Consider the following 15890-nt stretch of genomic DNA (forward strand, 5'->3'; position numbering starts at 1 on the left):
CCACAAAGGAGGGAAACTGAGCCCCCTAGCATTGCAAAATGAGGGCGGAAGACAATTGGAGTCAACAGTCCCAAATGTTGGGACCTTTGACCACTTTCCCTGAAGGGGCCACAAAAGGAAGCAGGTGCCAAGAGAGGGACGTGCCTCAAGAGCCTAAGCCCCGCCCCGCCCCCCCCCCCCCCCCCCCGTGTTCCCTGCAAGAGGTCGTCTCAGCACCTAAGACTCATGAGTCCCCTGACTTATCTCAGAGCTTCGGGAAGCAGCAGGAAGGCTGAGAGGCCCCCAGCAAGGAGGGTGGGAACACTCTCCCCTCTGCACTGCCTGCCCAGATGTCCTCCAGTTTAACCTCATGCTCCCCTGGCAGCTGCAGTGCACCCTGGGGGCGGGGGGCAGGCTTCTGGCTCAGCTCTCTGGATCACAGGATCCAAGACTTTTGAAACAGCAGGGTCCGCGTCAGGAAACTGAGCTGCAAGCCCAGAGAGAGGTCACAAAGCAAGTTAGGGCCAAGTTCAAGGCTTTGTCCACAGCATCTGGGAGGAGGCAGGACAGGCCGGGTAGGAGGAAAGGGGGTGTGGGAGAAGTCCCCCCTGACCACTGCTGTGGGAGTGGCCATGAAAAGAGAAGCATCCTCCACTGGAAACTCCCAGGGACGCCAGCAGGGAAATGAGAAAGAGCTCCCTCCTGGCTCCCTCCACACACACAGGTGCCTGGGCTGACTTGCAGAGCTGCACCTGCTTCTGTTTTAACGGCTCTGAATAAAGTGTGTGTGTGTGTGTGTGTGTGTGTGTGTGTGTGTGTGTGTGTGTGTGTGTATGTGTGTATGTGTGTCCAGAAGCCAGCAGGAGCTGGTCTTTCATCAGCCGAACCCCCTGCCCCCAACATCAGGATCACCAAGCAGAGGGCAAAACCAGGGGGCAGGAGATTAGGGGTCCAGTCCCCACCCTGTGACTATTTACAGTAACTTTGGGCCAGTCACCCAATCTGCCCCCGAACTCCCAGGCTTTCTGTCTTCATCTACAAAATTGAGGAGGAGGTTGACCAAGGGCCTGTTTATATAGGAAGTCCCCAAGAGCAAGTGGGCCCTCGGACCTCAGAGGAGGAAGCAGCAAGGCCTGTGTTCCAAGACCTGCCCAGCCACTGGCAGGCCATGGATTTCCCCAGCTGGCGGGAGGGCAGGTGACTGGGAAAGGGTCTGGAGGAAAACCCTTCCCTCATGGTGGCTGGGAATGAGGGGCGTAGGACGGGTGGACTCCTCTGTCTGTCATCCTTCCTGCCAGCACGCTGTCCCCTCAGGCCAGATCCCAGGGATAGACGGAGAAGCAGAAGGTAACGGAGAAAAGAACAGAGACTGTGAGGACTGCCCCTGGAACAACTCTGCATTGTTTCTTCCTTCTCTTCCACGGCCCACACGCTGAGCTGGGTGTGTGGGGGAGAGAGCAGCGGAGGCATAGCACATTCACCTGAATCTCATTTGATCATCATGCTGACCTAGTGATGTAAACGATGGTATCCCCATCTCAGAATGAGGAACCAGCATTAAGTTCCACCTTCCTGAAAATCGGCCAACAGTCACATAGTTTCTGTCCCCCTAAGGGACTCAATTCAAAGTGCCCTGGAAAGGACCAGGCCCGGGGGTCCTCGGAGGGGATACTCCGCAGACAGTGGCCATGCAGCCTGCGTCTGCTCACACACCAGGTGAAGAAGGGAGATGGAAAAAGCAGTGGTTGGAACTCAGGGCAGCCTACCCTGCCCCCAGGCTTGTGGGTGGGGGAGGAGAGGGGTCTAAATGGGTAACCGAGTGGTCTGCACAATCTGTCCGACAGGGAACGGCCACCCCAGCCCCTGCCCTCTGAGCCTTAAGCAGTCAGATGGGGGAGGGTTGGCCACGAAGGCTGGATCCCCAGCAGCCCCAGCAGCAGCAGCAGCAGCAGCAGCTCACAGCACTGGAGCCGTTAAAAAGTGACTCAACCAGAAAGTGCGTTTGAAGCGACGCCCGCCAGGGCCCCAGAGCCAAACCTCAAAAAGACGAAGTGAGAAAGACAAGCCTGCGGGGGCTGGGCTGGGGGTGGAGGCCTGGCTGGGAGCCGCCTGGCCAAATAAGGGCAAATGCTCCCAGGCCGGCCAATGGGGCTCAGGCAGCCATGTCATGGGGCCGTGGCTGGAAGGGGGAGGGAGGAAGGAGGTGAGAGAACTAGGGCATAATGGGGGCAGGAGGCCCAGGCCCCCCAGGGAGGGTCCCAGGGTGAACGAGCAGAGGGAGGTATTGTGATCCTCAGCCCCCAAAGACCTTGGTGCTGAGGTTGATAGCCCTGTACCCCACTTGCAGGCTGGGGCTCAAGGGGACAAAAGGAAGACAAGGACCCCTACCCCTGCCCCAGTTAAGGGCCGCTGATCCCCAGGTGCCATGGCAGGAGGGAAGCCGTAATGACGGCTGGGTTGAAACACCACTGTAGCCTTGCCTGCCCACTGGCTTTGGGCGTGTGATGTAACTGAAACTCAGTTTGCTCATCTGTGAAAGGGGAATAATGCCTCAAGAATGGTGCTGAGTATCAAGTGCAATGATGGAGGTGGCCAGTTTTGAACCAGAAAAGGCCACACTGATATAATAGATTATTATTGTAGAAACTCTGGCCCCAGGGCTGCTTCTCACGCAGATTCTTGCTTCCCGGTTGCTGTGTAAGATCCCTTTGCAAGGACACCATGTGGTTCTCAATTCTGGCCTCTGGCGTCTGCAATGGGGAGGCTGTGGAGGCCAGAGTGGTCCTTCCGACCTAAGCTCAGCCCCACCTGCCACAGAAGCAAACTAGACTTGCTCTTCCCAGGCTCATCCACCGGGGCCAAACCCTGGCCACCTAAACTTCCATCTCCTCTTCCCACTTGGCTCTACTGAGCTCCAGACCCCACCCCCCTCCCCTGCTCCCCTGGGGTGCAGGGCTGAGGAAGTGAGTCTACTCAGCTGCCCAGAGAAAGTGCCAGTGCCGCAGGTGCCTGCACAGGGTGGGGGCAGCTGCTGGGGTCTCCCCAGCCTGTGTTCACTCCCTTGCCTCAGGCCTCCCCTGGGATCACAGCCCCGGAGGAAGGCTGGGCAATGGCTGCCACCCTCTTCCTCTGGGTGGAGTTCTGCTCTCTCCCAAGCATGGATTTGCATTTCCCCCTCTGCCCTGCCTACTCAAGCCCCCAGGGAGCAGGTGACAGTTAAACCCCCTCTTCTGGCTAGTGGCCTCAGAGCACTCATTTCCTTCCAGGTATTTTCCGGGATGGGGGTCGGCATTGAAAGGGTGGCAGTTGCTGGGTTTGGGGAAGAAGGAATGAGGAGTCCATTTTGGAGAGAAGCTGGGGTCCCCCCCACCCTGGTGTCTGAAGCTGTTCTTTTCCTCCCCCCCAGTTCTCTTTGTAGCAGAGAGCTCAGCTCAGGGGAGGGAGGGTGCAGGGGCAGGAAGCAGCACATATGAGTTCTTGAAATGGGCCTGCTAGTTCCCTGACTTCTTTCAGCCCCAGGCCTCCCTGTGCTTTGGGATGGACACCCCCTTGCCCCCTTCTCCCCACCAAAAAGCTTGGGATTAAAACTCTTCGTCCATGACCCCATAATGCCTGTCCTCCACTCTAGGGGAGCCTTGAGCATAGGAGTCAAAGGTCTAGAGGGGAGGTGTTTTCTATCGTATTTCTCAGAGGATCTGGCACCTTGGTGCCAGCAGCAGGGGCAGACCTTTCTCTGCACTCAGTTCCTGCCTCCTGGGATCTTAACAAAGAGAAACCCCAGCATCTGTAGGTAAAAGACGCTGAGGCGGGCAGAGTAGGACAGACAAAGCAGCATGACCCCCTCTGGAGGTCAGGCTGACCACTGTCTCTGGGACTCAGTCTTCTCACCCACGAAGTGCAGGGCTGGCCTAAGTCACGGCTCTCCCAGGCCTCACCTGCTCTGTGTGATCTGCCCTCACTTTTTCTGCAGCCTCAGCACTCTGGACCTCACCCTCAGTGGCGCAGGCCTCTGAGCCGAAGGCCCAGGCAGGCGGCCGCGTGCTTTCTTGTTCGGTGGAAGCCTTACAGGCCCTCCCTACGGCAATGTTTACCAAGCGTGGCTGTCTGTGCTTTTAGGTCAGAGGAGGCTGGAAGGGGGTCAGCCACACCTGAGCGGCAAAAGTGACAGCTGACACGCTGACATGAATCCAAGAGGTAGAAAACAGTCAGTCCCAGAACCATTTCACCACATGATACAAAAATGGAGGTTTGTAACATCGACTTTGAGCCAAGTAGAGGTTAAATCACACCCAGAGAACCTCATATCCAAACAGCAAGGAAGTATATATATTTTTTAAAAAACACAAAGTCATAGAAAATGAGAGAATAAAAAGAGATTTAAAAAGAAAGCCTTGCACTTGAAGGAAAATGTTTCAGTTTTGCTATGTTTATGTATGATAGGTGTATTGGGACATCTATTGACCAATGATGCCAGAGAGATGACAGTCTGGCCACACTGACCTAGAACTTACCGAGAGGTGGACAATTTGGGATCATGACAGTCTCCTAGATAGTTGGTCATCTGCAGCTCTCAAATTGCTTTTACCTAAATTAACATATTTGATCCTCACAGCTCTCCTAAGACAGGCATGGCCATCTGCATCCTTAAGGGAACTTTTAAGGTACAAGGTACAAACAGAAAAGTTTGTACAACACAAATCATGCGTGTATAACTCAATACATTTTCAGAAAGTGAACCAACCTATGTAACCAGCATCCAGATCAGGAAAGACACCATAGCCAGCACCTTAGGAGCCTCATGCCATTTTCCACCCCCACCTTTCACAGGGAACCGCTATCCTGTTCCCCAACACTAGAGTTTTTTTCAACTGCATTGTATCGAGAGGAAACTTCGATTTGAAGAAGTAAAGTGACTTAGAAAAGTCAGGGCCGGTGGGTGGTGAAGGCAACAGGGCTGGGAGGCAGGGACAATGCTCCTCGTTGGATATGTGTATTTTCATCACAGGAGTCTCACTGTTCCGGTGGCGCGTGAAGGTGCCATCACTGGGCTGGAGATGGAGGGAAGTGGCAAATAGATGAGAGCAGGAGCGGTTAGAGCAGTGATGGCGAACCTATGACACGCGTGTCAACTCATTTTTTTGGTTGATTTTTCTTTGTTAAATGGCATTTAAATATATAAAATAAATATCAAAAATATAAGTCTTTGTTTTACTATGGTTGCAAATATCAAAAAATTTCTATATGTGACACGGCACCAGAGTTAAGTTAGGGTTTTTCAAAATGCTGACACGCCGAGCTCAAAAGGTTCGCCATCACTGGGTTAGAGGGTATGGGCGCAGATCAGTAGATACCTAGGGGCTACTGGAGTGGAAAGCATGACTCGGCCAGGAGGGAATTGGAGGACTGACCAGTGTCCCAATACTCAACACATGTTTCCCAACACTCAAAATCCTAAGGTTTCCCTTCTTGGGCCATTTCCCCACACTGCCTCCCTTCTTTGGCTAATTTTAGACTTGGGGATGTGAGATGTAGGTGTTGGGCATAGGGTGGTTGGGGTGCTTAACATGCAGGGACATGTAACTTTCACTCAACAAGCTAATGCCTCCCGCTGGTTCTGTGGAATGCTCATGAAGGGAGCAATCTGCTGCGTTTAGGGATAACTATGTTGGAAACAGCAGCCCTCAACTGGGTGTGGGCAATGTCCTTTTTGAGCTAAGGCTCTACTACTTGATCATAATGAAGTCACTTTAACTCTTTGAGCCTCAGTCTCCTCATCACTACACAGGGTGTTAACTATGACACACGGGTTTTGTGAGGATCAAATAAGATAATGGACATAAAAGCCCTTTGGTCAACTGTAAAATGCTATTTAAATGAAAGGCTTCCCGGATACTGAACCTGAACCAGACTCCCAGACAAACCAAGATGTTGTTAGTCTGTTCTTAAACATTACCTGTCTCTTTTCTACAGCTCAGGTGTCAGGAGGGGACTTGAGGATTAAGTAGCAGGTTATAGTCAGGCTGGGAGTTGGAAGGTAGTGGCCATGCCCGGGGTGGTGAGGCCTCAGTCCCCAACCCTGAAGAGCCCAGTGAGGTTAGGCCTTCGTCAGGCCATCCCCTTTCCTCTTGGGAAAACTGCTCCCCTCCAAGACCAGAATGTTTCCACCCTTGTTCTCTCAGCTACCCATCCCTGCCTTGGACTGGAGGCTGCATTCAGCAATGCACGGCCCCTTAACCCCCGTTTCTGGGACACCCTAACCCAGCCGTGGGCAAACTACGGCCCACGGGCCAGATCCGGCCCGTTTGAAATGAATAAAACTAAAAAAAAAAAAAAGACCGTGCCCTTTTATGTAATGATGTTTACTTTGAATTTATATTAGTTCACACAAACACTCCATCCATGCTTTTGTTCCGGCCCTCCGGTCCAGTTTAAGAACCCACTGTGGCCCTCGAGTCAAAAAGTTTGCCCACCCCTGCCCTAACCCCACAGCCTGTGGTGGGTGGAGAGTGGAGAATGAGGAATGTGCGGGCAAGGGGAAGGCAGCCTGGTCGCTAGTCGGTTTCTAATCTGCCTGGTTTGAGTCTGTTCTTATTAAATTAGGGCGGAGTCTTGCCTTTCTGAGAAGTCAAACTAGAGTGAGAGACCAAAGCCCTGGGCAGACGTGGGACCCCAACCGTCAGAGTGAAGTGGAAACTTTGACAGGCACAGTGCGCAGGGCTCGTAGAATGTACCCGAAACCTCTTCCGCACAGCGTTGCTCTCTCCCAGGGAGCCTTGAAGAACCAACAGTCCGTTTCAGCTTCTTTGGGCTCCCAGCAAGGCATGCAACTCCAGAACCTGATGACCTATTTGGGCTGCTGAGTGGCACCACAAGCAGGTTTAAGCACCAGAGAGAGCGCGAGAGCAGATTGAGAAGCAGCTCCCAGGCAGAGCCCGCATGGCACAGAGTCTGTGAAATCCGGTCACTGCAACTGGCCACCCCTCCCCCACAACCACCAGCACTTGAGTCTTTCGCTTCCTGCGAGGCTGACAGTTAAGGCCCAGCGCTGTGTGGGGCCGAGGCAGCCTGAGTGTGGTTATTTGTGTGCAGCTCCTCTTGCCTGCCCTCCCCACAACTGTTTCCATTCTCACCCAGCAGCCACGTCCGGGTCAGACACGCAGGACAGCAATCGGGGATTTCCAAGGGACTTTTCGAGAAAGCCAGTGAAAGTTGGGTGTTGGCTGCACGGCCTAGGTACTCTTGCTGAAACCCGCTTCTCCCCTCTGGGGCGTAAGCTCTAGGCTGATGGGGCTGCTTCCCCCAAGCTTGCACATCGATAGGACAACAGAAACCACCACTCCCGGAGCTCTTTTAATTTGCTGGGCTTGGGAAAATCGTTGAAAAATTCCGTTGGAATTAGGGCTTACAGACTGTTCTCTCAGAATTTGAAGGCATCAGAGAAAATGATTTTGCTTTGAGGACCTGTGAGGGGTGAGATGAGCAGCTGGGCCAATTCCAGCTTCCTTTCCATGGGCCGATGAGGACAAGGAAAGGGGGGTGGGGAGTGGGGGTCCCTTGAATCAGCAGCTCTCCCTCCTTCCCACACTCTAGGCCACAGGTTACTAAGACACCGACTCACTAGCAACACCAGGTGGCTAAGAGACACAAAGCCCGATGCAGGCACCTCTGCTAGTGAGTCAGAGCGCACCCTGCAGTGGTGGTTCTGGGCATTTCCCCCACTATTTTTTTAAAATATATTTTTATTGATTCAGAGAGGAAGGCGGAGAGAGGCAGAGAAACATCAATGATAAGAGAGAATCATTGATTGGCTGCCTCCTGCATGCCTCCCACTGAGGATCAAGCCAGCAACCCAGGCATGTGCCCTTGACCAGAATCGAACCTGGGACCCTTCAGTCCATAGGCCGACACTCTATCCACTGGGCAAAACCAGCCAGGGCTCCCCCACTATTTTGACTGAATGCACATTTTGTTTATTAAAGAATGGCTAATAAAAGGAGAGCCAATTAATATCCTATATAATAAAAGGCTAATATGCAAATACTTGTAGACCGAATGGCAGACCAATCGAACAACTGGTTGCTATGACGTACGCTGACCACCAGGAGACGCGCGTGGAACATGGCGGGTGTCGGGGGCAGGTGGCAGAGTGTGGAACACGCCGGTGTCGGCCACAGCGGGATGGCAGAGGTGAGCCAGACCAAGCTGGGGCGCTGGTTGTTGTCATCGAGGCGAGCTCCGATTGTTACTGAAAATTCTTTGCTCCTGCATGCCACGTTCCCATCTGGCCCTCATACCCGCTGCCAGTGACGGCCCTGCTCACGGCCCCGCTAGGACCCACTGCTGGCACCGGCCCCAATCGCTCTGCACCTTCAGCAGGTGTGAGGCCAGCACCTTCAACGCGTGGGAGCGGCGATGGCGGTGGAAGCAGGGCTGCTGGCAGACAGGGGACCGAGGGCCACAACAGGAGGGGCCGGACAGAGGTGCGGAGGATGGGCTGAGACCCATCCCTGTGCCCCCTGCAGCCTTGCGGCCCACAGTTCCTTTCAAGGTGCACAAATTCATGCACTGGGCCCCTAGTAACTTTTATAAAACAAGTTGTATAATTTCCACATTGCTTCATTTTTATATTCACAACAATCCTGAGGTGAATTGTCAGAGGAATCATTCTCATTTACAGATGGAGAACATGGAATCTAGGGAAATCAAAATGGGGACACTAACAGGATGTTTTGTGGAAATTTAAGAAATTCAGGATTTATGGTAAGTCTAATCCCAAAACAAGTAACTCATTGATAACATGGCATCATTTAAGACCCCCTTCTAGGCCAGAGGAGAAAGGGAGCAGCCCCTTCCTATGGAGGCACAAACTGGCCAGGCCAGACCCAGCAGCCACCTGGGGGTCTCCGTTAGGGGAATGTGGTAGAATGTGGGTAACTGGGGGCAGAGGTCATGGGTGCCACCGGCTGACCTAAGGTATAGGAAGAGCCGCAAAAAGAAAACAGACAAGGTAGGAAAGATAGAAAGTATTAAACACGGCCAAGTGGTCAAGAATACCAACTCTCAGGACTTCTTAAGGGACACCTGCTGTGCTAGGTCTAGGCCAGGGTGGGCAAACTTTCTGACTCGAGGGCCACAATGGGTTCTTAAACTGGACCGGAGGGCCGGAACAAAAGCATGGATGGAGTGTTTGTGTGAACTAATATAAATTCAAAGTAAACATCATTACATAAAAGGGTACGGTCTTTTTTTTTTTTAGTTTTATTCATTTCAAACGGGCCTGATCTGGCCCGCGGGCCGTAGTTTGCCCACGGCTGGTCTAGGGGCAGGTGGCAACCCCCAGACAACAGGCCTACCTGGATGATGGGGTTGTCTAGATTCCAAACAGTGGACCTTCCAATGAAACCCAAGGAAGCACACTACAAGGCTGCAACCCTGGAGGCTCAGACAGCAGGGGCCTCGTTGCTCTGGGAAGTGAGTTCTTATTGCGTCCGGCTAAGAAGGAGGCAAGACACATCTATCATGGGCTATGGGTTCACGTTTATTGGCATTTGATACAGAGTCCTGACCATGGGCAAGGAGGCAGCCAGAGGTGTGGGTAGGAAAAAAACATCCTACTCCACATTCAATTCACTCTATTAATCCATCAACCCACACCACTCCTACCCCAACTAGAGTCCAAAGAAGATAAAATGGCCCAGGAACACGCTGTGCTGCTCTCTCATCAGTCTGTTGAGCCTCAGAATTGGAGAGTGAGGAGTATTTGACGCTCTGTCCATTTAGTTTCACAACAATAAATAAGCAGAGGCAGGAGGCGGTGGCAAAGACACTGGCAGCCATACATCTTGCTAGGTCTTTATAGCTGTGTCTCTGGATTTGTAGGCCACTCCTCGACTTTTCAGCTCCCTCACGATTCCTGTGATAGAAAAAGAAAATGGTACTGTGAGTAAAGAAGATAGGAAAGGTCCTTCAGCTACCACTCTGGGGGCAGGGAGGAATCCCTAGACTGCTCATTGAAAGTCCTTGGCTTGTTACCACTGAAGATCCAGGCAAATGCGTGGTAATGACTTGGTGAGAATGAGAAGAAAAAGAGACACACTGTAGGTGTCAAAAGCAAGGATTCTGGAGTCAGAATGCCTGGGTGAAAACTCTGGCTCCCCACTTACTATATGGGTAACTTTGGGCAAGTTATTTAATCAGTTGACTACCATGCATCCAAAATGAAAACCATCCCACATGCCACGATATTTTGAATTTAATTTTAAAAAATAAATTTGCAATGAATATTATAAAAATCAATATGTTACTCACAATTCGGATGTTCTTGAGTATTTTCAGCTAAAAATTCTCATGAAAAATGATTTTAAAGTTGGCCAGGAGCCGAAGCTGGTTTGGCTCAGTGGATGGAGCATCGGCCTGCGGACTGGGGGGTCCCAGGTTCGGTTCCGGTCAAGGGCATGTGCCTGGGTTGCGGGCACATCCCCAGTGGGAGATGTGCAGGAGGCAGCTGATCAATGTTTCTCTCTCATCGATGTTTCTAACTCTCTATCTCTCTCCCTTCCTCTCTGTAAAAAATCAATAAAATATATTTAAAAAAAAAAAAAAAGTTGGCCAGGGCTGCCACTTAGGGAAAACATTTTTTTTATAGATGCGCGTGGCGTGTGGGGAAGGGCTGCCGCTTGTGTCTACAGACGCTCATGGCGTACAACGGGTTAACTTCTCTGCCTGGATTCCCTCAGAGTTATGAGGACTGGAGATAAGTCACATAAAGAACTTCCACGGAGCTTGGTGCAGTAAATAAACATTGGCTTATATTATGATAATTATTACCTTGGGGCAGGCGACCAGTGACTGACACTGCATACACACCAGGCTTAAAGTTACCTGAAAGAGAAGAAAAGAGGCTGCAGTGAGAGTGAGTTAAGATTAAAGACCAAATAGAGGCTTAAGCTAAAAATAAAAATAATGCTACAACTCCGAGAAAAGCAATCACTTCTTCTGGCTATAAATATTAAATGACAGGCCCTGGCAGGTGCTCAATGGTTAGAGCATTGGCCCACACACTGGAGGGTAATGAGTTACATTCCTGGTGAAAGCACATGCGGGAGGCAACCAACCAAAGTTCATTCATTCCTTCCTTCTTTCCTTTTCTTTCCCCTTCCTTCCCCTCCTTTCTCCTTCCTTCTTTCCCCTCTTCTTCCTTCCTTTCTTTCACTCTCTCCCTCCCTCTCCCTGCCTTCCTCCTCTTCCTTCCATTCTCTCTAAAATCAATGGAAAAAACAGTCTCTGGTGAGTATTAATAACAAACAAAATATTAAATGACAGGACACAGGATACTTTCCTTGTCTGTCCTACAACCGGTCTTTCTCACTCTTGAGGCCACTTACCCACTAATTTAAGACCAGTCCCTGCGCTGCCCCCCAACAGACCAAGAGGCAGCAACAACACTAGTTCAGGATAAGGACAAAGGGAGATACTTACTGACTCGCTGCCACTTGGAGACCCAGCTGTCCTCTGGACTCATCATTGCAATGATTCTAGGAAGAGAAAAGAAAGTCAGCCAGAACCACACCTACTGAAGAGAAAGACGGGAGGAACTTGCCCCCTTTACTCTGCTCCCAGCCAGCACAACAGTTCAAGGAGAGGAAGCCCAGAACCCAGGATTGATTGAAACTTTGATTAGGTTGCTTAGTAAGTTTTGGTTTGGTGCCATGGCTTAGCAAAAGTGACTCAATTTTGGCCTGTTGGTTATTTTATTTATTTAAAATGTTTTTATTGATTTCAGAGAGAGGAAGGGAAAGACAGAAACATCAATGATGAGAATCTTTGATCAGCTGCCTCCTGCAAGCCCCCTACTGGGAGATCAAGCCCGCAACCCAGACATGTGCCCTGACCAAGAATGGAACCATGACCTCCTGGTTCATAGATTGAAACTCAAGCACTGAACCCCACCAGCCAGGCAGTTTATTTCTTTAATTTTTTTTAATATGTTTTTATTGATTTCGGAGAGGGAGAGGGAGAGGGAGAGAGAGAGATAGAAACATTAATGAGAGTCATTGATCTGCTGCCTCCTGCACTCCCCCTACTGGGGATCGAGCCCACAACCCAGGCATGTGCCCTGACCAGGATTTTAACCCTGACCTCCTAGTTCATAGGTTGATGCTCAATCACTGAGCCATGCCAGCGGGTTATTTTTTTAAAACAGTGCTAAGAAATTAATGAAGAAATTACCTTAAAAGGAATAAAAAAGGAATGAAGTTGGTCCACCTTGAAGGAACTTTAGCAAGTACAATGGAACCTCATTTCTTAAACTTAATTCGTGCCAGAAGGGTGTTCGAGAAGCAATTTGTTCGAAAACTGAATCATTTTTTTCCCATTAGAAATAATGTAAATTTGAAGCCTCGTTCCTTGAACATCTCCCATCTCAAACAGTTTGGTTCTCAACCAAGTTGTTCACAGAAAAAAGCTCTCAGTTGTTGACCAAAACTTCAGTTTCTACCTGACAACCCTCTCATGCTGATACCTCAGCAGGACAAAATGTGTCTCAAAGGCTACAAGCAAAGGAGAGAATGCTTTTGTTACTCGTGAAATTGGGGATTAGCACAATTTTAACACATAAAGAGGCCATCAAGAGTGCTAATATTGTTCAGGGTGTGAAAGTGCTCACAAAACAGCAATCACAGGCAATTGAATAGGTAGAAAAACTGTTGTTGATTGGATAAAGAAAAAGCAATTAGCATGGATTAACTCAATTTACATTATTTCTAAAGGGAAAAAATGATTCCGTTTTTAAACAAATTGCTTTTCAAACAGCCCTCTGGAATTAAGTTCCAGAAATGAGGTTCCACTGTAATCCTTTCCAGACCCCAAATGATTCTGTTTCAACCGTTCTCATACAGTTCATGTCTAATGTATTGTTTAATTTATAAATAAACACTTATTTTCTTAAATTTATAGAACCACCCCCAACTAGCCTTAAAGGAATTTTTCATATATCACTGCCTCTGAAATGCTATCATTGGAGACCTGTTTTTCCTTCATCCAATCAACAAGTTTTTCTATTCAATTGCCTGTGATTGCTGTTGTGTGAACTTTCACACCCAGTTTGTGTGTAAACCCTTAATTGGCCTAAGGCAGCGGTTCTCAACCTGTGGGTCGAGACCCCATTGGGGGTCGAACGACCCTTTCACAGGGGTCGCCTAAGGCCATTGGAAAACACATATATAATTACATATTGTTTTTGTGATTAATCACTATGCTTTAAATATGTTCAATTTGTAACAATGAAATTGGGGGTCACCACAACATGAGGAACTGTATTAAAGGGTCGCGGCATTAGGAAGAACCACCACTGGCCTACGGGCAAAAGAAACCATAGTGCCGAAGCCGGTTTGGCTCAGTGGATGGAGCGTCGGCCTGCGGACTGGGAGGTCCCGGGTTCGATTCCAGTCAGGGGCATGTACCTGGGTTGTGGGCACATCCCCAGTAGGAGATGTGCGGGAGGCAGCTAATCGATGTTTCTCTCTCATTGATGTTTCTGAATCTCTATCTCTCTCCCTTCCTCTCTGTAAAAAATCAATGGGATATATATTTTTAAAAAAAAGAAAGAAAGAAAGAAACCATAGTACCTTCTTTTTTTTTTTTTTTTAATATATTTTTTATTGATTTTTTTACAGAGAGGAAGGGAGAGGGATAGAGAGTTAGAAACATCAACGAGAGAGAAACATCGATTCAGCTGCCTCTTGCACACCCTCTACTGGGGATGTGCCTGAAACCAAGGTACATGCCCTTGACTGGAATCGAACCTGGGACCCTTCAGTCCACAAGCTGATGTTCTATCCACTGAGCCAAACCGGTTAGGGCACCATAGTACCTTGTTAAACCCCAAAGAATACTGCCCTCTGGCTCCTACCTTGGGGAAGGAAAATTGAGACCTGGCCACTTAGGTTTATCTCATTTCCTGTTCTCCCCACTGGACAATTTTGACAAGAAAAACTTATATTTAAAAGTATCAGCTTTGGGGAAATATTTTACCATCACTGTACCTTCCCTCCTCTTCATTTCCAAAAAGGATCTTCATGCATTCAACAAACATTTATTAAGCATCCATAATCTTCCAGGCCTTGTGCCAGGTCCTGGTGTACAAGATAAACACAATCCCTACACTACCATCAATGAGCTCACAGTCTAATGGAGAAATGGCCAGTGAAAATATAATGGAAGTTGCACAAGTTACTTTAAATTTTCTAGTAGCCATGCTTAAAACAGAAAAGACAAAACGGTAAAACTAATTCCAATAATATATTTCAATTAACCCAATATATTCAAAGTGTTATCACTTTGGCATTTAATTAATATAAAAAATAAGATATTTTACATTATCTTTCCTCGTACTAAATCTTTGAAATCAGTGTATATTTTACACTTAAAGCATATCTCAATTTGCACTAGCCATATTTCATGTGCTCAAAGCCACACACGGCTAATGGCTACTGTACTGGACAGTGTGTCTCAAATAACTTTGATATGAATCAGAATTATATCAAAAGTCTGCCCCAGCCCTGGCCGGGTGGCAAGGTTAGAGCATCCTCCCGTACCAAAAGGTTTTGGCTTCAACTCCTGGTCAAGGCACATACCTAGATTGCAGGTTCGATCCCCCGTTGGGCGCATAAAGGAGGCAACTGTTCAATGTTTCTCTCTCTCCCTTCCCCTCTCTAAAAATATCAATAAAAACATATCCTCCAGTGAGGATTAAAAAAAAAAAAAGTCTGCCCCACATTCACTTGGTAGTGTGGTGCAGGGGTAATGTAGAAGTGAATGAAGAAATCTAAAGGGACTTACCCATCAAAGGAAGAGCTGGTGCAGTCATATACCATCTCTCGGTTACCCTTCATCTGAAGGTATGCATCACAATTGTCACAACCATCATATTCAAACTGGTCTATAGTCTATGAGGGGAGAATTTTAAGAAGAAGATAAGTGAGTGTGAACAAGACCAAAAGAAAAAGCAGCTTTCTCCACACTCTACCTGGTCAAGTATAAGACCCGCCTACACTGGCTGTCTCCTCAGGTCCCCCGCTCATCACTCCCACAGCCCCTAGATTCCATCCTCACATTCCTTCTGCCCTTGCTCCCAACCGTGCTTTTCTATTCCTTTCCCTGTCTCCTCAAGATCAGGCGCCCTCTCCAGCTACTCCCTCTGCTACTGATCCCACTTCTGACTCCCCGTGTCATTCGGACCCCACAGAAGTTCACTGGAGGTCTGTTAAGGGTCAGGCCTGCGCTAAGAGTTGAGGATTCAAAGGCAGGTAAGACCGCCCGTGCCTGCCTACGGCTGCAAGATCTCTTCCTCCCGATGTAAACAATGGCCTCCAGCTGCTTCCCACACCCCGTTCCACCTTCTTTCCCCCTCAGCTTGGTCTCCACTCACCAAACCACCAGGGCCCGACACATACCTTGACCAGCGAACACAACAAACAAGCCCGCAGATGCCGCAGGTCCTTGGGCACCGTCTCCAGAGCCATCCTAGCGACAGGAGCAGAACAGCGAAATTCTGCCACAAAAGCCTCCCCGCCGAATATAAACAGTGAATGACCCAGAATGCCTAGCACTTCCGGTTTCTCAGACGTCCGCTTCCGGTGTAGGAGGTCGCAGGCCCCGCCTCTACCCCCGCCGTAGGAAATGGTTTCTCCCGCCTGGAGGCGGGGCCGGCTGGGAGTCACCTGGGCCGGCGCGCGCCCCCGCCACCTGGGCGGGCACGAGGGCGAGGCGGGGCGGCCGTTGGGCCTGTGGGCGGGGCCTGTGGGCGGGGCCTGTGGGCGGGGCCTGTGGGCGGGGCGGGGCCTGTGGGGAGGGCGGTGCCGCTCGCGCCTGCGCGGGAACGCGCCGCAGCGCGGGCCGTTTGATCTCTGCGC

General features: G+C 49.8%; 1 protein-coding gene across 2 annotated transcripts; it reads right to left on the reverse strand.

Annotated features, from left to right (window-relative positions):
- Window positions 1-9496: 9496 nt before the first annotated feature.
- SUPT4H1 (SPT4 homolog, DSIF elongation factor subunit) lies at window positions 9497-15592 on the reverse strand. Of its 2 annotated transcripts, none has more exons than XM_059669598.1 (5): window positions 15432-15592; window positions 14818-14924; window positions 11458-11513; window positions 10807-10860; window positions 9497-9892 (listed from the first exon to the last, which is right to left on the reverse strand). In XM_059669598.1, the coding sequence occupies exons 1-5, from the start codon at window positions 15498-15500 to the stop codon at window positions 9825-9827; spliced, it is 354 nt and encodes a 117-aa protein (XP_059525581.1). In that variant the 5' UTR covers window positions 15501-15592; the 3' UTR covers window positions 9497-9824. The 2 variants fall into 2 exon arrangements, with proteins under 2 accessions (XP_059525581.1, XP_059525582.1); XM_059669599.1 differs by having other exon boundaries at window positions 9826-9892; window positions 10807-10880.
- Window positions 15593-15890: the final 298 nt, after the last annotated feature.

Source organism: Myotis daubentonii, chromosome 16 (assembly GCF_963259705.1).
Source record: "Myotis daubentonii chromosome 16, mMyoDau2.1, whole genome shotgun sequence".
Lineage (NCBI taxonomy): Eukaryota > Metazoa > Chordata > Mammalia > Chiroptera > Vespertilionidae > Myotis > Myotis daubentonii.